Here is a 23,877-nt window from a genome sequence, read left to right as displayed (position 1 = left end):
CTTGCGCTCTATTCTGGTGACAGTCCTGAAAATCATTTCTAACAGACAAACAACATTAATAAATCAAATTGGATATAACTAGCGTTGTGGTTGAAAGAAATATTCATAACCAATAAAATTACTTTTGATTGAGGGGGAAAAATAGAAGCAGTATCTGTGATATCACTAGAGTTGCATATAAGTGATATAACCAGGATAAGAAAATGACTTCAAGTAATGCCTATAAATAAATCCATTCCAAAATTAATAAAACCAAACAAGCGAAGAGGCAAGTACTCTGGCTAATAAATGATCCTGAAAGTCAAATAAATACTACTACTTTCTTTCCATCAAAGTGTAATAAATACAATTCTATTTTTCATCGCCATAGTTGACATGATAAGGTTAAGTGAATGCGGTCTGAGATCTGAAGGAAGGAGCACATATCAGACTTTCTCTAATTAGGGAACAAGTATGCCACCAACAGAGACTGGTGTTTTTGATTTCTATACAAGGTTCCTCTGGGGATGCCAACTAGGAATCCTCAATTTCAACTACTAGCCATGGTTATTAGATAGCCAATACCTGCAGTTATAAGTCCAAGTATGCCACCAGCAACGACCTGCAGTGAGTACTGAGAATATTAAAAAAGAAAGCCACCAATTGTAAAACAGGTGCCAAATACAATGAAGATCAAACTCAATTTACACCTTCAGATTATGGAAACCATCTACACCTTCCTTTTTTATTTCCAAAAGAAATTATAAAATATATAACAAATTTAACCTACTTGTCTCATCTTTTAAGGATTTTGTAAATTGTTCTATCTAATATTCAGAGAGATAAAGAGAAAGTGAGACACAAAGAAATAAGAGGAAGTGAAAATAATTCAAACCAAAAGTGTAGCAGAGCATGTCCAAAATGTTTATTTTTTATTGACAAATGTTAGCTGTTAGTATAGTTAGTTTTTGTTAACAGGGGATTCGAACCTGCGACCTCTCCCCCCTTTCTTTCTCCCTTCACCACTAGACCAACCTTATATCTCCGCATGTCCAAAATGTGTAGCAACAAAAATGCTACTATAACCTTGTTAATGACTTGAAACTATCATTTTGGCACATTATTAACTCTGGAGATATTCACCATTCACTTAGTACTACCATATCAGATATTTTGAGTACGATAAAATCCTGATAGTACTGAAACAGTGTATATAACCCAAGGAAAACCTCGGCCATTAACATTTAAAAGAAAGCATAATTTAACATGATAAAACATAGACTTAAATGTTGATAAAAGACAATAATAAGACAACCAGTCCTAATTTTCTCGAGCAGTAGCAGTTATACATTGAGTAAATAGCATGGCGTTCATTAATTATATTTTAGTATAAACAGTCATCATAGTATACATCAAAATCCCTTGTGTTTATATTTTTATAGGTTTCCAGAGAATAGTGTCATTCTATCAAGTGTAATCATGCAAATAAGTATTTGACTCTAAATTCCTCTGACTACGATGCATCAAGTAATACTAGGAAGCAATCAAATACAAAATGGAGAACCTGAGGAGGAGTATGCCCAAGAAGTTCCCGGAGTGGTCTGCTTTCAGCCAGAGGATGTTCAGCAGGAAGTTCGTATACAATTTGATTCAAAAGCTGGGAAAATCCAGTCATTTAAACTTAGTAAAAAGAAACAAATTGAAATCAACCAAAACAAAAAATAAAAAGATGCCTTTTGTTGCAATCATAGGCAAACAGAAAAGCTTCCGTGGCATTTGAAGCCTCATGTTTGGCATGAAAGAATTGCATAGGGCATAATATGAGCACAAGTAAAGAAAAGACAAACAGTGTTCCAGGTGGAAAAAAAAAAAACTAATAGAACAAGGCAACAAACCTCTGCTTGGCGTCCTGCTTGCAATCTTACACCAGTAGCATCATACATCACCTGCCAGCAATGTCCCATATCAGAAACTCGCCCAACCATATAACCCATAAGCTAGTCATTAACAATTAGTTTCACATTGTATAACCTAGTTGTTTTTAGGACATAAAACCCTTTCTTAACAGCAACTATGTTCGGATATCTATGGATGAGTGAAAAGGAATGAAATAAAGCTACCATTCTATTGTTTGGATATTTTATGGTGGAACAAAAACAGGATCCAACTCGTAACTATTGAAACGCATGGATTGAAATGTTTTCCATCAGTCCCATTTCCATTCTATTTTAAACAACCCAAACAACAGAACCTATTACTCATTTCATTTCATTCCATCATATTTTCTATCAATCCAAACATCAGTCATGCAAACAACACAACACATCCATGTCCATTCCTACAAGTGCAGACATGAAAAATAGAAAAGAGATAGAATCTCCAACATAACATCACACTTTGTTTTTTTATCAGCAAATATTAGTAGTTAGTTCTAATATCACACTTTGTCACAACAAAAATGTCAAGCCCTTGATGCAATCTACATAAAAAAAAAAAAAAAAAGACATACAATACAAGCTAGAACCAAAGCAGTAGCAAAAAGAGGTCCTCCAAAGCCTTCATGGAACCCGATTGCCGCGGCAAGAGCAGTGACAGTAGCCGAATGGGATGAAGGCATTCCACCAGATCCAACAAGTTGCTTGGGATCCCATCTTTTTTCCTTAAACCTACGTAATAATAATAATAATTAACCGTCAATTAAACACTGTACATATCAAATGTCATTAGCCAAATAATTACAATTCACTGTCATATAATTCAATTCTTCCACAAAAATTCACAATTGATTCACATACCATTAACCAAACCAAAAACTTAAATCATTACCAAAAAAACCAAAAACTTCAATAATTTTTCTAAACTATCGCATTCAATAGAAAGAGAAACGAACGAACCAGGCGGTGAAAAACTTGATGAATTGTGCGATGGCGAAAGCAACGATGGCGGAAATGAGAGGGTAATTGCGCATCATGGAAGACGAAGTCGTCGTAGCTGCAGCCTCACTCATCTCCTCCTTTCTCTGTGTTATTTATCTTATAATTAATTAATTAATTAATTATATTTGGATTGTGTTAATTGATTCTCGAATGTCTTTCCCTCTTTCTTTTCTTTTTTGCCAAAGTGAGAACAAGAACGCTGGGAAATGTTATTATGTTACAAATGCAAGTAGGAACACGAAGGGGGTTTGTTTTGTTTTGTTCTGAGTTCTGAAAAAATGAAATAGTTGTTACACTAACGGTTTTACCTTAGCTTAGGTTTCTCTCAACTGAATATGCTTCCCTTGTTCAATTACGTTTAGAATATGCCCTCGTTTTCTCTTATGATATGCACTTAAGCCTTTTTTTTTTTTTTTCTTTTCTATTACTATTTTTCTAGCTAGTACTTTTCCGCAACGCAACTGTTGAACAAAATATTCTGTTTTGACCAAAATTTTGGAATTTGAAAATTCGTTCAATTAAAAGTTCTTTCTTAGCAAAGAAAACTTATAAGCCACGAAATCCCATCTAAAAAATTGACGAAATAGTTTCGAGGAAAAGAAAGTTTTCCTTTTCACTCCCTATGTTAGATGGTACCTAGTAGCCACCTTCAAGTTATATAATGTGAAAAAATGACAAACAAATGCCATGTTTGAGGAAACAAAGGTAGAAACTTCTCATTTAAAAGAAAGTAATTACTCTTTTAAATAATTAAATATTAATAAAAAATTATTTTAATATTTATTAATTATGACACTATTGCTATTAAGCACGACTCATAAATAACATTGATTTTTTATCTATAAAATTATTATATGAAAAATGTTAACAAATATACTTAAAACATAGGTTAAGAAATTGAAATTTGAAAGTGTTTATGGGATAATATATTTGATGTTTTTTATTGTGATTTTTGAACATTCACTAATTTTTTATTTAATAATGTTTTCACTCGTACCTTAGAGCATTTATTACTGATGCCCACATATTTTATGGATTTTTTTTGTGTTATACTCATTGTCACATGATAAAAAAGTTTTGAAAAATAGAACTATTGTATTAAAAAATAAATTTAAATATGTTTTTCATACAAGTTTTAAAAAATAAGTGTGTCACTCATTTAATCTATCATATCATCACTTAATCATTTAATAGATCAAGACTAAAATAGATACCAAAAGCAAAAATTTAAAATGCCACATGGTACAATAAAAAAAATTAGATAATAAATTGAAAAAGAATATATCACAAGTATGAAAAACATATTTAAGAAAAAAAATTATTATACAGAAAGTATAAAAATAATCAGTTTTTTTTTTTTTTGTAAAATCACTTCAAGAATTTGATCCAATATATTTAATAATTTCACGGTATGTTTATAGAGATACACCCTCTTTCTCCCCTTTGTTCATTTTTAAAGCATTCATTCTCAAAATAAGTCATTTGATAAATTGTCTAGGGGCAATGCTACAATGTTATCGGAGTGAGAGGTGCGAGAGAAAAAAAACAAATAAACAAGTGGATCTTCAATCTACTTATGGTGGACAGATTGTTCAGTGTTTACTGACCTGCCTGCACGTGGATGTTTGTTCACTCACTCAAGTCAAAAGGAATAGGTATTAACTAGCAACAATGTAATGAATATGAATGCTTTTCTACTTCACACTTGCTTTGATGGATCACTTAATTGAGATGGAAAATAACAAACAAGAATGCAGCAAGTGGAGGGGGCACATCACAGTCCTCCAAAATGCCTCTTAACTTATGGCCTACCAACAAAAAAAAATAACTTTACAATCATGTCAAACACAACGTGGCATTTGTTACAAAATATATTAGAACCAACACAAACCAATTGGCAGTGGTTATTATCCCAAACAGACTTCAACCTAGAACCATAAATGCGCAAGCACTTGACTTGGCTCCCATGTAGGGCCAAAGGGAAGTGCAGAAATGCTGCCAGGAATTGTAGGTACAACTTGAACATTGCTCTCTCACATGATGATGCAATTGCACTTTGATTCAAGCTTAGGGGGCTTCATACTATCTACCTTGTTAGGAAGCCCAACATTGTGCGTGAAAGACTCATCAATATTTTCATCATTCTCAGTCTTGCCAGAAGGGATTTTGACATCAGTTTCCACCCTCCTCTGCTTGGTCTTGGTCTTCTGGGATTTCAACGTGCGCTTGCTGGTAGGTCGGTTGCGACTATCCTTTCTATCAGAATTGGCTTTGCCCAACAAGGTCACAGTTGGTTCAGAACCTTCAAATGGGTTGGAGCATTCCTTTTCCGTTGCTATTGTTGCAGCCTTATATGCAAGATCATGGACAATGGAGCTGCAAAAAAGGATTGTATCGGTTGCCTCTTCAAGTGTCAGGCTTCTAGTGTTGCCTGCACCTTGACACTCAACTGTAACTGTTGATCCCTCTGGCATAAAGCATTAAAGAACTGTTACAAAATGGCCATGTACTAATATTTTTTCCAAAGAAAGTTTAGCAGATAAAATATGTTGCAAGCACAAAAGACAATGTAAAAAGAGAAGAAGAATATTTAGCAATAGAAAACTGAAGAGGCATTCTTTGCTCCATGAACTACATATAAGTTAAGGTTCCCCACAACGATAAAAATATAAGTTCGGCTATCATCATTGCTTGTGGAATCCTCACTAAAATGACCGTAAATTACAATTGCATACTTCTTTAAAAAAAGTAAGATGAAAGACAACAGAAAGTCTTACTCTTAACAAAGAAGTTAGAAACTAGGTTAATATTATTGCATGTAACATGCCGAGGACACACATGAATGAACATCATAATACAAAATGTAAACATATATCACTGATTTTACATTGCATAAAATGAATAAAGTTTTCCAAAATATTCTAACTATCCATTCAAGACACAGATTTCTGAGATTAGACTGTTATTCTACAAATTGATACATCTCATAAGATTGCTCAAAATGTATGGTGTACCATGTATGCATAAACAAGTGCATCTCTAACTGAAGAGTGAGAGGCTATTATTCTCGCCTCAAATGTAATATCTTTCATTTGAATATCAATACAGTAAATATCATACCAATGCGATGGGACTCGGAGACATTGACCTCTGAAACAGAAACAGCATGACAATCATTGGAAGGTTCCCGAAAGTCATCAAGGATGCTCTTTGACAGATCATCATTCGCCATGCCAATATTATTCTCACAATTGTTTTCCCCTTCTATTTCTGATTCAGTAATTGTGGAGCAGTTAGTTGTAACCAAAGCATCCAGTTCATTAACATTGGAATTCTGCACATCTTGTTTGTCATGACTGGATAATTCCGGAGCCTTAGCTGAAGTTTCTGTGTCTGAGACATCCCTGGCATTATTTGGATTATCATCAACATTTTCAGGTGAAATACAATCCTCATGATTTTGAAATGAAGTGACTAAATTGTCATCAGCCTGACTCAAAAGTTCTGAGTTGCAAGCATTATTTACTCTACTACTATCATCATGTTCAAATTTATCTTCCTCCACAACTAAATCAGTTGAAGAAGCATCAATTACGTCCGCCACTGTATTTTCCGAAGCTTGCATTTCTTGCAAAACTCGGGGAACCTCCTCTACAGAGCCACATTCTGTACTGCCAGAAGTCTCTCGAGTTGCAAGACCTAACTCTTGGCGAGAATGGATTGAAGCTCCAGAGAAAGATGAAGCAGTGCTTGGAGGCTTGATCCTTGAGTCATATCCACAGTCCACATCCAATTTCCTTCCACTCAACTGCCTTTGCACACGAAACTCTGTTTGCCTACTTGAGCTGAGATCAATTGATGATGAGGCAGAATAACTACCAGGTCTAGTTGAGCTTCTAAAACTGCTTACACTGTCTCTTGCAAGAGACAGATCATCGTAAGATATGGTCGTGGCAGTAAAAGTCCTGCCCTGAACTACAGGTCCTTTATTGCTGCTAGACCTTTTCAGCAATACAGAAATGCCAGTGCCTTCCATGGGGTCCATGTTCAAATTAGGGCGATCACTGCGGTGATGCTGATCCCCAAATTCAATATCAGGCTTCTTGTAATCAACTCCTGATTGGTTCATCTCAAGCTGGTTGCCAGATGTCTGCCTACCTCCATCCGTCAATGAATTTGGAAGAGGACTGTTTTGTGAGTGATCCTGGTTTAGTTCACGGCAAGAAGTTTGATTTTCCTCAGCATTTTGTTCACCATGGGGAAACCTCAAGTTACCCATATTAGTCTCTTGAGGCAATTCAGATGCAACCATTAGTTGATTTGTTTCAGGTAATGATTTTTCTTCTTTTGGCATGTTTGTTGTAATCAATGAAGAGTTTTCAGATACTGCCAAAGTTGTCTCAGGGATGATGACTCTCAACAATGTGATCTTACATTCTGGACAAAGCCCAATATTCTTCTCAGGTTGATTAGTGACCTCATAACAACAACCACAATGAGAACAGAGTGCTGTATTTTCAAAACTACCAGTTTCAGAAATGTCACCTTTGGCATGTGAAATTTCTGAACTTTCATTAACTCTAGTGTCAATACGAATGTGGGAAATAGAATCCTCAGATTCAATCGGACCAAAAACAGTCTTGGGATTTCTGGTTTCACTTTGCAAGATATCTACTGATTCCCTATTCATCTCTTGCTTAATGTTTGCATTTAATGCATCAATCTTATCAAAGGCAAACATTTCTTCATGTATATCAGGATATAATATCTTATCAACTTCGTTTGCCATATCATCTTGATTATGGTCACTCCCTTCAGTATCCAGTGCAAAAGTTGTACCTTGATCAGAGCTCGCATTGCTGCTTGTTGTAACAGATGAATTCCTAGATACAAGGGAACGATGTGCAGAATTTGCTTTTCCAGCATAAAAGGTTGTACTTGGAACACTAGATAAAAGTGGTCTGAACATGTTCTGAGGAATTTTTCTATCCTGCATAGCATATTAATGGTAACAAACAAAAGTGAGTATTTTGATTAAATCTGACTATTATTAAAAAGATGTTCAAGAAGTAAGTGTGGCAATAGGGAATTGGAAAATTTGCACGGGTGTAGACCCAATAAAAATTAGAAAACCAAGTTTTCCTTGTTAACATGTTCACCTAACTTTGACTTCTTTGCTACAAAGATCAGCAGAGGTTTCAAAGTGTCATGTCAGCACACATAAAAACCCAGTTATAGTGACCATGTTAGTGCAAGCATGTTATATCATATGCAGGTCCACAAACAAAGTCGAAGATAACTTAATAAGAAGCCATTAGCTTGGAGTATTTGTCTAATGAATCAAATGTAATTTAAAAATAAATTTACAAAGGACATGCACCAGAAATCGAGCATAAAAAGTGCAAATAAAAATGTAGGTATTTTGAAGATTGGCAGCTCAAAAGGATGGTTATATTGGTTAACTTTCCATTTTGTAACCTGGTACACATCAGAAGGGGTGTGTGCAAAAAGGAGACTGTGTTTTTGTACATAGGATAGAAGGATAGAGAGAGAGAGAGTTGGCAGAGGCACAGGAAACTACCTTAAAAGAAACTAATTCTCCAATTGCATGAAAATTAAACACACTGCATGGTTGCCTGCCAAAAAATTGGCAGCAAACCAAAGAAATTGTTTTAAGTGATTAGATAAAAAAATACCATTTGCCGGATAGCCGAATCGAATGACCTTTTAGGAGCAGAACTTGGGGACGCAATCCTGGCTGGTTTCTTGGAAATGGCAGGAGTTCTGTTGGTTGAAAATGACCCACCCCTTCTTGAACTCAATCTGTCCAAGCTACCCACTGTGATTGATTGCAGAGACTCTAGATCATCATCACCAGAGGATGCAATGGAACCTTTGCTGCGTGAGCTAAATTGGTCTCGATCATGACTACTACTCCTAGAAGCAGTTGGAGACATTGATTGCCTACTGAATTTGGAGGTAGACTCCCTACTATTTCTGGATGCCGGAGATGAACCCCTCACATAGGATGCTGGTCGATCAGCCAATGAAGTACGGAGATTGGGAGGAGCTTCAGAAGAGAAGCCGGGAATATTAGTTTGCCATGCCCTTATCTTCGGTGACGCAGAGTTTCCACGATTTGTCTTGACTGGGGAACTTCCCCTAACTCCAGATGAGACTACAGAACCACTGGAGCCAGTGCTCATCCTCCGGGGAGTATAGGTTGACTTAGAAGCAGGTGCCATGGACTTACTTGGAGGTGGAGATGGTCTTCTGGATGGAGTGGCATACCTCACACTTGGGGTTGGGCTGGAATTTGGCAATGACGAAGGCCTTCCCCTTGATTGCAATGTGTTAGTTCCTGATCGAGGGGATGGACTTAAACGATTTGGACTTGCACTGCCCCTACGGCTTTGGTAACTTTTATCCATCTGAAACAGGAGGGCATCCAACATATGATGAATGATAAGTATAAGCACAACATTATTTGAGATGAAAGAAAAAGAAATTCAGAGGAATTTTTTTCCTAAAAATATAACTACAGATAAACATAACTGTATAAATGTATTCAAAAGCTCACCGTAGAAGATCTCGATATGGAAATGGGTTTACTCTGAGGCCTTCCTCTGCTTCCAAAACTGCTCAGCGGTGGCTCATCATCTAACGAAGGAAATAGTGGTGTGTCTGGGGGTGTTAATAACCTTTAAAATGAATGATACAGACATGGCATCAGTGACGAGTAGAAATGAATTGATGCACATCAAGTCTCAAGCTTTGTGATCAAGAAACATGAATTATTATCCAACCACATTAATGCATTATCAACATGAAATAAAGATAATTGCACAGTTAGAATCAGAATTGTATAATCTGAACACGACACACATAATGCAATTTAACAGAGCAAAATTGAAACATATGAAATATGACCTACCAGTCGTAATCATTCTTGTCACCATCATTAAGCAACTCACTGGATTCCCCTCGACCAGGAATGGAGATTCCAAGGTTGACATCAGAAATATGTCTCAACTTTGTAGCTGTATAATAATAGCCCAGACAAAAGGTAAATAAAAAAAATGCATGAATATTACCCAAATGCAGCAACCAAAAATGGAAACATTCTCTTGATAGTATGCAAGTCAAGAAAATTACTGAATGAGTCTTCCAAGTCATCCGACGACTGAAGCAAAAAGCTATCTTTCTCTCTGATTTGCATTTCATTGAACAAAGCAAGATCATCGTCCTTCTCCCGGAAAAGCAATCCACTTTCAAGACTGCGCCCCCGCTTGTGACCATCAGCTCTTGGCTCTCTACCAGGAGAGTATCTCAATGCCGGGGAAGGCGGCATCTCCACTATCAAATGCAATCTCAGACAAGTGTCACCCCAAGCTCTCCTCCACACAAGCCAAAACAGAAAACCTTCTACACCCCAACGAGCAACCCATAATTAAGCTCAACACTACAACAAATTTAAGCACCAACAATCAATTTCAGCCAAAAAAAAAAGCTTCTATCACCCATTTGCTATCTTCTCTTGGTTCATTAAATTTGTTGAATAGCTTCCCCAAATACCCAATACACATTGCCATCACACTGAGTCAATACGAATGAAATGCAAATTCGGCATATTAAAAAAAAGTGACTCGTGGCAACAACTGTACCATTAAAAATGCAGTGCCTCCTCAGCATCATTCAATTCATATGTGCAGCAAATATCCAAAACCAAATTGACCCCGAAACCCTAAAACATTTGCCAGTTACAGATCCCAATTGTGGGGTTGAGAGTTAAAAGGGAACCTAATTGACACCCGAAATTCAAGTATGGGACCCACCAAGCCTCCATTGAAATTGAAAGCAAGATAGTAGTAAAATTGAGCACTGGAAAAAAAGTAGGAGTAGTAGTAGCAGTTGGGCTTGACTTACCAAATTCCCAAGTCAAAATTGCTTCAAAGAGAGTGCGGAATGTGGAAGAGTTCGCTTAAGATCCCAAGTTCGAAGATAAAAACAGAGCTTAAATGCCAATTACAATGCGACGAATGTTGTATCAGACACTCGGATCTATAGCATTCATGGCTATGTCCGAATGACCAAAGTACAGATCGAAAACTAGAGTGATCCAACGGTTACAAAAACGCAATCAAGTAAAAATAAAAAATAAAAAATAAAAACAAATAAATTCTGTTCTATTACTCTCTCTCCCTCTCTTCTCAAATTCTTTTCCTCTGCCTATTAAACAACACTCACAATTATAGAGTGGAAAGAATAATACCCAAAACCTTTGTTGTCCTTGGATTTTGCTGCTTCCCTCAACAGCAAGCATCCAAGTTCTTTCTCTACCCTTTTTCCCTTTCTTTTTAGTTTTCTTTAATCTCTTTAACATATCAAGATACTTCCCATATTAAGTCAGATAGTTTTAAGAATTTAATAAAAATATATTATTTTTACCCTTTTTTCTGATCACAAATTATCATATGTTAAGTTTATTAACAATAGGAACTAATCCTTAATTAAGGATACATGTGAAAAACTATAATAAAAAAATTGAATTTTTGTTAACTTTTATAATAATTATAATTCCAACAAAATATTACAAAATGAATTGACATTTGATGATACACAATCACGATGATGACATGCGATAAACTCTTGTGGTAGGCACTTGTAAGGACTCCCATGGTCTAGTTAGAGATTAAGAGTTGTTCATCCATCAAGTTTATTTAAGTATCTTGATTTTGGCAGAAGGGTTCGTTAGACAGTTTGGGATCACGTAATTAACGTGGTGAGGATGAGTCATGTGGATCTTATTGAGGGGCAAAAGTGATGAGATACCACATGTGTTATGAAGGATAAAACGTTTATTAACGCTAATATATCTGGTGGGATCATTATGAGATATAGTTTTAAATAATTATCTTAAAAATTATACATAATATTTTTTATTAATTAACAATATAAAATTTGTTATGCTGACCATATAAATTTAATCTCTAATTTTAAATGATTGTCAATATTATATCATCGTTTGATGTTATCTTCCGTGGCAAAACTTAGGACAAAAATATTCATACGTGAAGGTTTATTTCGTGGTTGTTAATTATATGTAACAGATTCCAAACATTATTTGACAACTGTAACAGATACATTATTGTAAACAACAACAAAAACATTAAGGATCGAATATCAACTCAGTCCAGTTTTATTTAGCCAACATTCATTAACTTAGTTGTAATAACAATAAAACAATATTACAACTATAAAAGAGGACACGTAAAACAAAAAATAGAGACTATAATAATAATATGAAGACATAATGTAGCAATATAATATTACTGAATTTATCATACTATGTCTTGACTCAAAATAGAATAATAGCCAATGAAAATATAATATTTATGACAAAAAAAAATGTTTTCTATATTTTATTTTGAACCGTGTTATATGAAATGGAAGCTAAAACAAACTAAACTCGGAAGTCGATAAGTAAATTATTTCACAGTTTATTTGTTTATTCTTAGAAATATTAATCATGAGAATATAATGTGAGAATGTTAATTTTGGATTTTTTTTTTTTTTAAAATGTGATATATCTAGTAATAATTATTTTATATTATCTTACAATAAACATAGAAATAAATTTTTCTAATCTCATATTTTCAGGAATATAAAAACAATCTGTGAAACAAATTAAATGCCGCAATATATTTAACGCTATATCTACTGCACTTATATACTCTTTTTCCAATTAAAAGTTAGGCACTTATATGTCTGTATGTTACGCGGAAATAATACTTCGTTGAAACTTGAAAGCTTATATTTTTTGTATCCAAACAATGTATCTAAATTTAAAAAAAAATTGCAATTTAGAACACTAAAAAATTTAACCGAACAAAAGGTAATTTTACTGAATTGTATGAAATTAAAGTAAGAAATGCATTAATTGTTTGTTTCGAAAATATCTTCATCTTTTGTTTGTTGCTTTGTGCTCTGCCGTGAATACTCAACAGTGACGTGCAGAAAGAATCTCATTTCCGTTTGTAGATAGATTATTAACATTAAGTACAGTAGATGAAAGGTATTCTTCATACACTTATTGGTGCTCTACGTGATCTTTCATTATTTCTTAGCTGACAATGGGTAACAAGTTTTTTGTTACAAGTATGGTTAAGAGTAGTGTCTGAAAGTGAAGAATTGGATAAAGTGCATGTAAAGTTGGCCGGATAGGATTATCAAGCAATTTTCAAAACCATCATTGAGTATATCTCTTCCTTTTCTTCCATGATTAGTTTTTATAAAGTACTTTTTTTTATTAAATTTTACAGTATTGCCACTGATTATCGAGGTAGATGTCTTTTCGTTTTCTTCATTTTTTATTGCCAGAATAAATTGGATTTTTTTTTTTAAAAAAAAGTACTTTCATAGACTGGTATATTTTTTTTTTGGGTAGAAATCATAGATGGTATGTGATGGTTGTCAAACGTTGCATTAATGCCTGCGGCGCGTTCCAACTTGTAAACAAGATTTGGACCCTCCCATTGTATAATGGCAGCACACAAGCAATAAGATTTGGAATTGATTGCGATGAAGTTCTGGGACAAATTATTGAATTTCACACCAAATTCAATAAATGTTACATTGACAGATTTTGGCACGTTCAAAACCCCAAAATCTGAAAAGGAAGGGAAAATATTGCGTTGTTAACGTTAACGAATTAATAAAAAATATTAAAATTTATACGAAAATGTATTAAAAATTGTAGTGAAAATATACTAATAATAGTAATTTCACTTGCTGTAAAAAAATAGTAATTTTCACTTTTAACTAAAACCATCTTCAGCCACGGAAAGAAGTGATCCAAGTAGCAAACATGTAATACAATAATTAATAAATGAGCCAAATGTTTTTTATTCGCCAATCTAAACAAAAAACTCCACCAAACAAACATTGAACTATCACGGTCAGTGGCATCATTTTAGTGAGTTTTTTAAAGAAACAAAGTGATATGTCTTAATTAGTTTAATTTGAGTTAAAGATTCTTTCTAACAAAATCCTAATATTTTTATATAGTGCCTAAATGGGTGCTAAACCAGAAAGCCAACAAATAACAAATTTGGAGAGGAAAGGAATAAGGAGTGGATATAATTTTGTGGGACAACGTGGGATAAAGTTAAAATAACAACAGAGTTATCATTAACCAATATATATAGCTAGTCATGCACTCTAGGTCCCTAAGGCGAAGATTATCGAATTATGTCACTTTAATTGGTTGGTATGATGTAGGAAACTTAAAAGGCTACATGCTAATGATTCAAGTGCTCTCTCATCAATATGATACTATGGTTGGTTCTAATTCTAAACACATTATCCAAAATAATTTTAAATTTGGTCATTCGCAAGACAAATGAATAATCAATTTTTCTTAAGTACAAATGAATATTCAAGTTAACTCTTTTTTTTTCAAGTCTTTGAGCCCATTGACCACATTATAGTCATCAAATTATTACAAAGTTAATTAAGTTAATTCCCTTTTAGGTTGAAAAGTTGAAAATTTATGAGTTAATTAATTTAATTCCCTTTTAGTTATTAAACTAATTTGATAGTTTATAAGTTGAAAATTAGAAGTTGGAAAATTAAAAATTTATAGGTTATATTTGAAGTTGGAAGTTGAAAATTAAAAAACTAATTTATTAAATTACAAATATTTATTAAAACTAACCGTTGAAAGAACTGAAAATTGTAAAATGACATAAAAGTGATCAAATAACAATTTATTTAAAAATGGTAATCATAAAATTTGATAATATGATAAAGATAAAAAAGAAAAAATATAAAAAACTAAAATTTAGCATTTTTAAAAAATTTATTTGAAGTAGCATTTTAAAAAATATTAAAAGAAATTTGTTTGCCAATAGTTAAATGAAATTTTTAGTTAATAAAAAAAATTAAAAATTGATTAAAATGTCTTAACGAATATAATCTTAATTGAAAACATTTAATAAAATTAACTGATAAATTAGTTTATCAAATAACATAAAATGACATTTAATACCTATAGCATTTCAATTTATGTTAATAATTCATCATTTAAAAAGTATGATAACAATTTTGTATTACAGAAGAATAGTAAAGATTTGATGCTTTTACTTGGAAAAAAATAATATAAAAATGAGTGCAAATAAGGGTACATTTAGCCTAAACTATATATAAATGGGTACAGATTAGGGTATGCGTGGACAAAAAATAAAGTTTAAAATCGAGGGGACAAAACCCATCAAAATGCAATTTGTAAATATTCTTTTATCATGAGACAATGCCATATGCATTGATTAATCATTAATGATTTAGACTTCACACCTTTTCTGTTTTAGCTATAACAGTAGCTTGAAAATCATTCTGAGTCGTGGGTAACTATTTTAGCATGTTTTTAGTGAATATTTACACATTTAATTGTAAATTATCTCAATTTTGTAAAATTATTACTTTTAGTTAAAAAAATATTTTTATAAAATGAAGTGATTAAAATTTATGAACTTTCATTTAAAAAGTAAGTTTTTAATAAATTGTAGTGTAAAATTATCACCTTATTAAAAAAGTTACTTTAAAATTACCTCCTCTTAACAATAATTTTAGGATTAAAATCTCACTAGAGACTCGATACAATGACAAAACTAAATACTCGTGAGACAATGAATTAATGGTATTTTTTTTAGGTCTGATATGTTTTCTTTTCCTTTATTGAATAAAAAATATAAAAAAGGTAAAAATACTTTTTAAAATAAAAAATTATTTTATTCTATATTTGTATTCTTTCTTTAATTTGAATTTCAATTTTTTATACTCTATTTTGTTCCCACCTCTCAAATTTAACATTAATACAAATATGTAAGCTCACTTTGGAGATGCATAACTATGTTTTAGATGTAACGAACATCAAACCAAGTATATGTTTCAACCTTCGTGATACTATTTTGCGCGGTGTTTCCTGGCCAAGACGCTAAGACCAACTGCTCAAGTTCAATAATATTAAATCTTTTAAATAATAGGTTAAATTACAATTTTAATTCCTAAATTCTCACATTCATAATTTTGGTTGTCTTATATTTTAATTATAATATTTGGTCCCCAATTTTATAAATTAGTAATTCTGCTCCTTATTATTAATAAATAATTCTAATTAATTGAGTTATTAAATTAATCAAAATCATTTATTATTAAAAAAAATTGAATAAAAAAGTTATTAATTCAATTTTTTTACAATATTATGTCTTTTCTTCGTAAACATCTATTCTATCTTTTCTATCACACGTGACTCCTCCACAGATAATAACATCTAATTAGAATTAACAGTCTTTTATTAAATATTTTTAATAATTAATAATTATTTTTTAATTTATAATTAGTTTAATATTTTTAATAATCATAATTATTAGTTAATAATTTATTAAAATGATTAAAATTATAAATTTATAAAATTAAAACAGTCAAATATTACAATTAAAAATAAAAATACAAAACCAAAATTATAGATTTAGAAAAACTAAAGAGTACCCAATTCGACCTAATTAATACATGCACCTTCGTGGTTGTATGTGGAAAATATTTGGTACCAAAAAAACGACGTCAGAAGAATTTTAAGAGATAAATGCTCATCGATGTTGACATAGCATATGCTCGCTAGCTTATGCACGAATGCTAATAGATGTAAAATTGACTTTTATCGCTGGATTGCACATATTCATAGATCTTCCAAAAAAATTGTATTTGTCAATTTGTCGTCATTCCCTCTCTTCATAGGCATTTGTAACATCAGTAAAAAAAAATACATTATTTAACAATGTGTTTCTCGTGTAAAAATAATAAACGGACAATTGTTAGAGTTTTATTTTTTGTTGAAGACTCGAAGTTGACACTTTACTGAGTAAACGACGCCATTTGACTTGGATAAACAAAATCCCGTTCTCTCTCTCATGCATTCTTCATTTATTCGTAAATTGTGTAATGCATTTAGCTTTTTTCATAAAAAAGAAAAGAAGAAAGAAAATGCATTTAAACATCTAGGAAGCTTCTGATCTATTGAATAATTTCCTTAAAGTGTAAAATAAATAAAAAACCTAGCATCACACAATCCTAACCTCCTAAGACATCTTTAACGAGAGTTTTGCATGTGTTTCTTATATATAAGCAACCGTATTTTACATTTATTTTTCCATTAAAGCTGGTTCCGTTGCTTGCAGAAGAAAAAATTTCTTGTAGAATATTATTTGAGAGAATGAGAGAGAAAGAAATAATGAAAAGACTTTTTTATGAATAATTTTTATTATAAAATAAGAATAAACACCTCTAATAACTAACCCATTGGAGGAAAATTTAACTTGAGTTATTGACTGGTGTGATGACATATGGGACGGGTCAGGTTAAGGTGAAGACTTTTTTAATGGTCCACTGGTGCACAACTTTGTTTAACCTGTAATAACAGGTAATGTAACCTGCTGCTAATTAAAAAATAAGAAATAATAATACATATATTATACATATGTAAGCAGGATGTATAGTCACTTTATACCAAAACTCTGCTACCTGGGTATATTTACGGGTGAGTTCCCCACTAAGCAAGCCATTATGAGTTTTGTACACAACTTAAACAATTATATATATTATTATGTGCTTAACGTCATTTGAAGTACTTTTTTTTAATCTATTTCTGCTTTTAATTTTTAATAAATTACTAAATCCATTTTTTATCCATTATTACGTAAAAAATAGTTTGTAACCAAGTTACTATTATGTAATTTTATGCTACAAAGGATATCTAATTTATTAAAATTTATTAGTGTAATTATCATTAATAATTCTAAATAAAAAATCAAGTATTTGGATAATATCATGACCTCGATCAAAATATTTGTCTTTATCTTGTCTAAGACATCTTTCATTGTACTTAGACTAAAGTAATTTGACCTTGATTTAAGTCAAAGCATTTTTATATTTGTTTTAGACAAAATATTTTTAACTCGTTCATAGTCTTAACTAAAATATCTTCACCTCAACTTAAAACAACATAATTTAAACTTTGACTTCATTGGAGTAAGTTTACCTCAACTTATGTTGAAGTATCTTTAACTCTACCTAGAACTAGGCATTTGGGTTTGGACCCATGGGCACAGCTTCTTTAAACTATAAGATTTTAGTCGGATCCGTTTAACCCATAGGTTAAACAAGTTTTATTTGTGAGCTTCCATGGACTTTTTATAATTTAATATAACAAAATACAATACTAATAAATAATGGGTGTAAAATAAGTAATTTTGTTTTAAAAGCATAGAATTTAAGTACTTTTAATATGGTTCAATGGTTGGTGAATAGTGATAATATCTTTGATTTAGTATAGAAATATAGGTTAAGTAAACATGATGTAGAAAAATATTTTTTAGGTGGCTTAGATGTAAATTATATTTTTTAGGTGGCTTAGTTGGTTTTTAAATGATTTAAAATTGATCAAATTTTACACTTTAAAATATAAGTTTCTATTACTTTTTTTTTGTCAAATGCGAGTCAAGCCACTAAACTTATGGGCTATGTAGAGCTAGTGCGGACTAACTAAAAATGAGCTCGTTTGGAATGCGAGCTTCATGGGATGTGTTTTTGTGGGTTGTGAGCTTCGTGGGCAAACTTACCTGCATGCCTAACTCTACTTTTACCTTAATAAAAGTATATTTAGCTCAATGCCAACCTCAATTAAAGTATCTTTAAGACTTTAACTTAGCCTTAACCAAAGTAATTACACCTTTGCCTTAGGTAAAGTATATTGACTTCAACATAAGTCGAGGAATCTTCACATCTTCCATTACCAGTAACATACTACTTGTTTTAGTTGTGTACAAAACTCATAATTGCTTATTGGGAAATTCATTAGTAAATATACCTAGGTAGTAGGGTTTGAATCCCAATTCCTAGGTGGTCCTCTTCTTTACTATCTTTCTTTCCGAAATAAATAGATGAACTTTAAAAAAACCTAAAACCATGGCTGAGAGGAATCGAACCTGAAACCTAGTCGAAACGAAAATCAGATTTACTACTACACTATAATAAAAGATGAGTGGTTTCAAATCTGTTACACGTCATATGAAAATCAACTTAGTTTTCTACCATTTTCAACAATGGACAAAACATTTCAAATCACCAAAACTACACATTTCTTATTGATTTCTAATTTTATTTTTTATTAAAAACATTTGAAACATAATACCCATACATCTATTTTCTACTCCTCCATTACTGAACTACAATTTTTTTGTCACCACTCGCCAAAAGGATATCCTTTTCCGGTAGACACAACTGTTAATCACAAAAAAACTTGATTAAAACATCACACACACAAACGTGCGTGCATAACTCAAACCATAGAAGGGGAAAATAGGGGATCTGCATCGAGTTCAGTGATACACTGTAGATGGGATAAATAGGATAGATGAACTTGTATCTGACTTTCTTTGCTCGAAGTTAACAAAGAGGTACAAAGTATAAAGGCACAATATAAAGTGAGTATACATTCTGCTTACATATGTATAATACATGTATTATTATTTTGGCTTAATTGTAAAATTCGTCCCCCTATTTTTTAATTCACTATTTGAATTTCCTATATTTCAAAATTCATTATCTTAGTCCCAAAGCCCCAAAGCTGATTTTTACTTATTGTTAAATTTTAAATATTGATTAGACTAGAAAGTTGATCAATATTTTCTTAAAAAATAAAAATTTTAGAAAATGTTTGAGGAAACACTAAAACCATGATCTTTGGAGTGAATGACACATTCTTTTATCACTACATCACATGACCATTTTAAAATTTGGTACAAAATATAATATTAATATAAGTTTTATGCGAAAATAGTTCAACATTCAAACTTTTTTTTTAATCTAAAATCTCACACTAAAATATATCAATATTCTAAAGATAACAAATTAACAATGACAACCTAAATTAAATATCAAGATCTCAACATAGTAAATTAACAATACTTGCACATTGGATTTAGACAAATTATGCTGGTAGTTTGTGACCCCTATGTCTACAAGCTTAATGAATCGATCTCAAAAACTCAATATAACTATGTAAATTTTTTTTAAAAAATAGGATCGTTATCCGCAAGATCCTAGGACTTAACCAGCTAATCCACAAATATGAGTTTGTATACCCACTCCTAATTGTAGCATTAGTTTGCTTTACCTTCGTAACAATTGTGTGAATGAAGTTATTTACATCAATATCTCCAAAAAATAATATCACATTCGATGTTGATTGAAAATAATTTTGCACATAAATAAAAAATAATTATGAATGAGGTTTGCAAAATAGCCCCAACCTAATTATTGATTGAAAATTTCCAGTTTGATCAATTTTGATCTATTAATTATTGATTGAAAAATTCATTGAATTTTAAAAACAATAAATAAATAGTTAACCACCCATATAATAGATGAATGAATCGGATCAAATCCATTTTCATTTGTAACGGATAAATTTATTTAGGTTATATTTGATAAAGAGAAATAATATATCAAAAAAATTTATACTTTATTTCATAAAATTTACATCTTATACACTCTATTTTAATTAATTTTTTTTCTTCTTTAAATCAAACACACCCTATTATAATGGGATGAAGAATGGTGGACACCCTAGCAATGGGGAGTAAAAAAATAAAAACGGGGTCGTCTCATTCTGACTGATTTGAGTGTGGGCGTTGGTGCGCACGCTAATGTTGGGAGTTATCGGAGCTGGAACGTGGTTGCGATATTCAAAGGCCCTTCTTCAACCATGGAAGGTAGGGTTCTCCTCTTTGTCCGCTGTCGACGGCCGGAAACACCACCTTCTGGATTTGCAGGAGATCGAGACGGTTCTCACCGACGTTAAAGCTGACAACGTTAAGGTTATACCAGTTCCCAAGCACTGCGATTGGGCTGATTTCATGGTACTCGCCACTGGCAGGTCCACCTGGCACGTCAAGAACATCGCCCAAGCCCTAATTTACAAGGCAATGCACCTTCCTTCGTTCCTTTACTATCAAACTGAAAATTACTTTTCATTTCATTTTTTTTTATCCCCTAACTTTTTTAATTATATTTTTTGTGTAAATAACCAGGCTAAGCAGAAACAGAGAGGAGTTGAACGAATGATGCTACCAAGTGTGGAAGGTCAAGCAGGAGGAAAGTGGATCGTCATTGACTCTGGTTGTTATCTCATGCTTTTTTAACTTTATTTTTTTGTTTTGTTTTGTTTTGTTTTGTTTTGTTGAATTTGGAAATTCCACTATGTGAAACTCTAAGGAAGCAAAATGATAGTAATGAGAATCGCCTGTAATTTATACAATATCATTCCTTAGCATCTTGAAATGTTGTATGATGTCATCAGTAATACCTCACACCAAGAGCTACTCATGAAGTTTAAGTGGGGGCTCATATTCTTTCCAAATTAATTACACATGCTAGGTGTTACTAGTTAGAGCATGTTTGGAAATCAGGTGAAAAATTACTTTTGAGGCAAAAATACTTTTGCGAGAGGATCAGGACCCTCACTTTTGCTTTTATCCGTCTGATCTGCGTTGAAACGTGTGCCACAACAATTTCAATTACAAACCAAACATGCACTTAATTAGTAACACACTGACTATTAACATGTTAATTAGGTTGTTGACTCTGTAACATTACTCGAGCATAACATTGTGTATACTACTTGTATTTAAGCACATGCTACTTTTTGATATAAGATATTCATTCAATCAATAAGATACTGAGTTTATTCTCGATATGGTGTTAGTTTCCACCTTGTGCAACCTCATATTTTGTTTCCACTCTATTGCTTTTTTTATCGTTTTCTATCTGGTTCTTCCATGGAATCCATGGCTTCGAACCCTGTTCTTGAGCTTCAGAATCCTTACTTTCTCCATCTAAACACAAATGTTGCCCTCATTCTCATTTCTTCACCATTGAATGGAGCAAATTACCATTCTTGGGTGCATGTGTCATACTCGTGAGTCATGACTCTTATTGAAGAGTAAACTGAAGTTTGTCTGTTACAACTACTCCAACATTGTTGTTTAACCCTATGTACCCACCACGGGGGTGTTGAAATATAACAAATCTTTCATGGATCACTTACATGTTCATTCCTTCCAATACTCCATTGCTCAGAGCATCTTGTGGTTCGGGGAAAAGAATCTTTTTATTATTTGATTTTAGGTTTTAGTAGTTCTTTTCCCTGTCATTTTCCAGCTAAAGAGTAGTTTTTCTATCAATCTGTTATTTTTAGATGATGTATGATATTCTAGATTAGTGATCATTTCTTATATTCTGTTATGAAAATGTCAAATTGATTGATTTATAGTTCTAACATGCCTTTTCCATATTGATTCATTTCTTTATGTTTAGGTAAAGTGATAGTTCATGCACTTGATGAAAAGGCTAGAGCTTACTACAATTTGGAGGGTCTTTGGACCCCAGGGACAATTCAAAATGAACGTGAAGAGGTAAGTACGAGGCTAGCTTATATTGGTCTCACTTGTAAGTTCGATTTAGTTATGGTATATAAGTTTAATATTTAGTCCGAGATATTTGAAGTTTGCTGAATAATTTTGGAAGCTACTATTTTACATTTGAATTTATTAAGTTTTGCTCTATTACATTATCAATAGGAAATTATTATAAATCTTGAGAACTGCATTCATAAATTTAGGCTTTATTACATTTTTGATCCATCTACTATGACCAATTTTTTATGATACTTTGTAAGATGTGAGATTTGGGTTATAAAGAGGGAGGGGGGAGTTTAGATTTTTTTATTTATTTTGGGTAAAATATGATACTTTGACTGGTGATTTTGAGCAAAGAGGGTTTAATCAGTTTAGTTTATGAAAAAATTGAATAAAGAAATAGATTGGATTAGTTGGGATTTATATTATGACATCTCTATACCAAATCTTAACTTTCATTCACTACTTGGATTTATATTATGATATCCCTATACCAAATCTTCCAATGGATGAGTTGGGGTTAGATTAGATGATGGTGTCGACTACTGGGCAAGCATTTAAGTTTATGCCTTGTGAATTGTGATTGTGGCCAATTCTCGAGCCAGTTGACTTAAGAGTGGTTCAAAATGATGTGAGAGTGGCTACCAACTGGAAGTTCTGCTTGGTGGAGGTCTTGGGGCAGGCATTTGTATGCTTAGGCAACCGGGGCTAGATTTTGAGTCATCTGGTTAGGCTTAATGGCTTATAGTGGACGTCTTGGATGAATATGGCTTTGAGGAATTACACATGTAATTCTTTATTATTGTTGTTATGATGATGATGTATTCTTGAGATAAATTTTGTAGCATGACTGATTCGAATGATTTACATTTTTCTTTCTATGTTTTTAGGATTTACAAAAAGCTTTGGTGAAGGTTCGTCGGAAAAACAATTCAAAGAAACCTGCACAAAAGAATGCTTAATTGGTGTTCTATGCTAGAGCCTAGAGGGGCTAAAGAGACCTGCACAAAAGAATGCTTAATTTGTGTTTCTATGCAAGAGGGCTACAAATACCATTTAAAACTATGGTTTCTGACTCTGCATTAGATGTAGTTTTACGTGTTCTGAATTACAATTTTTGACAGGTTATCTTGCTGCAATGTCAAAGTTAGAAAAGAGGTAAAGCTGAAGTTTTCATGTTATCCTACTATCGTTTTACGGGATTGGTCATAAAAAAATTTCTGCAAAAAATAACAGAAAACTGAGATAATTGCGAGCTAATATACAACGGAAAACTGGAGCTTTGCTTGGACTTTCTTTATATTCATAATACGTGAATAAAATAAGCTTTTGGTGGCAGACAGAAAATTGAAAATTACTCTATAATTCCTTTATTTTATTAAACAATAGATAGAGATAGATGTATACGTATTAAACATTACCGCTGCTGT

At 32.4% G+C, this 23,877-nt stretch overlaps 3 protein-coding genes across 5 annotated transcripts; 1 reads left to right on the top strand and 2 right to left on the bottom strand.

Moving 5' to 3' along the window:
• Nucleotides 1-217: 217 nt before the first annotated feature.
• Nucleotides 218-3,275, bottom strand: LOC100804874 (uncharacterized membrane protein YuiD). Its single transcript, XM_003538513.5, has 5 exons — nucleotides 2,874-3,275; nucleotides 2,489-2,645; nucleotides 1,875-1,925; nucleotides 1,544-1,636; nucleotides 218-601 (listed from the first exon to the last, which is right to left on the bottom strand). The coding sequence occupies exons 1-5, from the start codon at nucleotides 2,984-2,986 to the stop codon at nucleotides 530-532; spliced, it is 486 nt and encodes a 161-aa protein (XP_003538561.1). The 5' UTR covers nucleotides 2,987-3,275; the 3' UTR covers nucleotides 218-529.
• A 1,298-nt stretch (nucleotides 3,276-4,573) lies between these two features.
• On the bottom strand, nucleotides 4,574-11,293 carry LOC100794773 (uncharacterized). 3 transcript variants are annotated; one of them, XM_006591407.4, is made up of 7 exons: nucleotides 10,842-11,293; nucleotides 10,071-10,377; nucleotides 9,850-9,955; nucleotides 9,496-9,616; nucleotides 8,612-9,346; nucleotides 6,036-7,905; nucleotides 4,574-5,382 (listed from the first exon to the last, which is right to left on the bottom strand). In XM_006591407.4, the coding sequence occupies exons 2-7, from the start codon at nucleotides 10,264-10,266 to the stop codon at nucleotides 4,949-4,951; spliced, it is 3,462 nt and encodes a 1,153-aa protein (XP_006591470.1). In that variant the 5' UTR covers nucleotides 10,267-10,377; nucleotides 10,842-11,293; the 3' UTR covers nucleotides 4,574-4,948. The 3 variants fall into 3 exon arrangements, with proteins under 3 accessions (XP_006591470.1, XP_006591472.1, XP_006591471.1); XM_006591409.4 differs by having other exon boundaries at nucleotides 10,071-10,340; XM_006591408.4 differs by lacking the exon at nucleotides 10,842-11,293 and adding an exon at nucleotides 10,580-10,809.
• A 9,358-nt stretch (nucleotides 11,294-20,651) lies between these two features.
• On the top strand, nucleotides 20,652-23,611 carry LOC100500659 (uncharacterized). The gene is made up of 4 exons (NM_001250584.2): nucleotides 20,652-20,953; nucleotides 21,062-21,149; nucleotides 22,347-22,444; nucleotides 23,338-23,611. Exons 1-4 carry the CDS (start codon nucleotides 20,678-20,680, stop codon nucleotides 23,407-23,409), a joined length of 534 nt encoding a protein of 177 aa, NP_001237513.1. The 5' UTR covers nucleotides 20,652-20,677; the 3' UTR covers nucleotides 23,410-23,611.
• Nucleotides 23,612-23,877: the final 266 nt, after the last annotated feature.

The sequence above is a fragment of the Glycine max genome, chromosome 11 (assembly GCF_000004515.6).
Source record: "Glycine max cultivar Williams 82 chromosome 11, Glycine_max_v4.0, whole genome shotgun sequence".
In the NCBI taxonomy this organism is placed as follows: Eukaryota; Viridiplantae; Streptophyta; class Magnoliopsida; order Fabales; family Fabaceae; genus Glycine; species Glycine max.
This window is presented reverse-complemented; position numbering and strand designations above follow the sequence as displayed.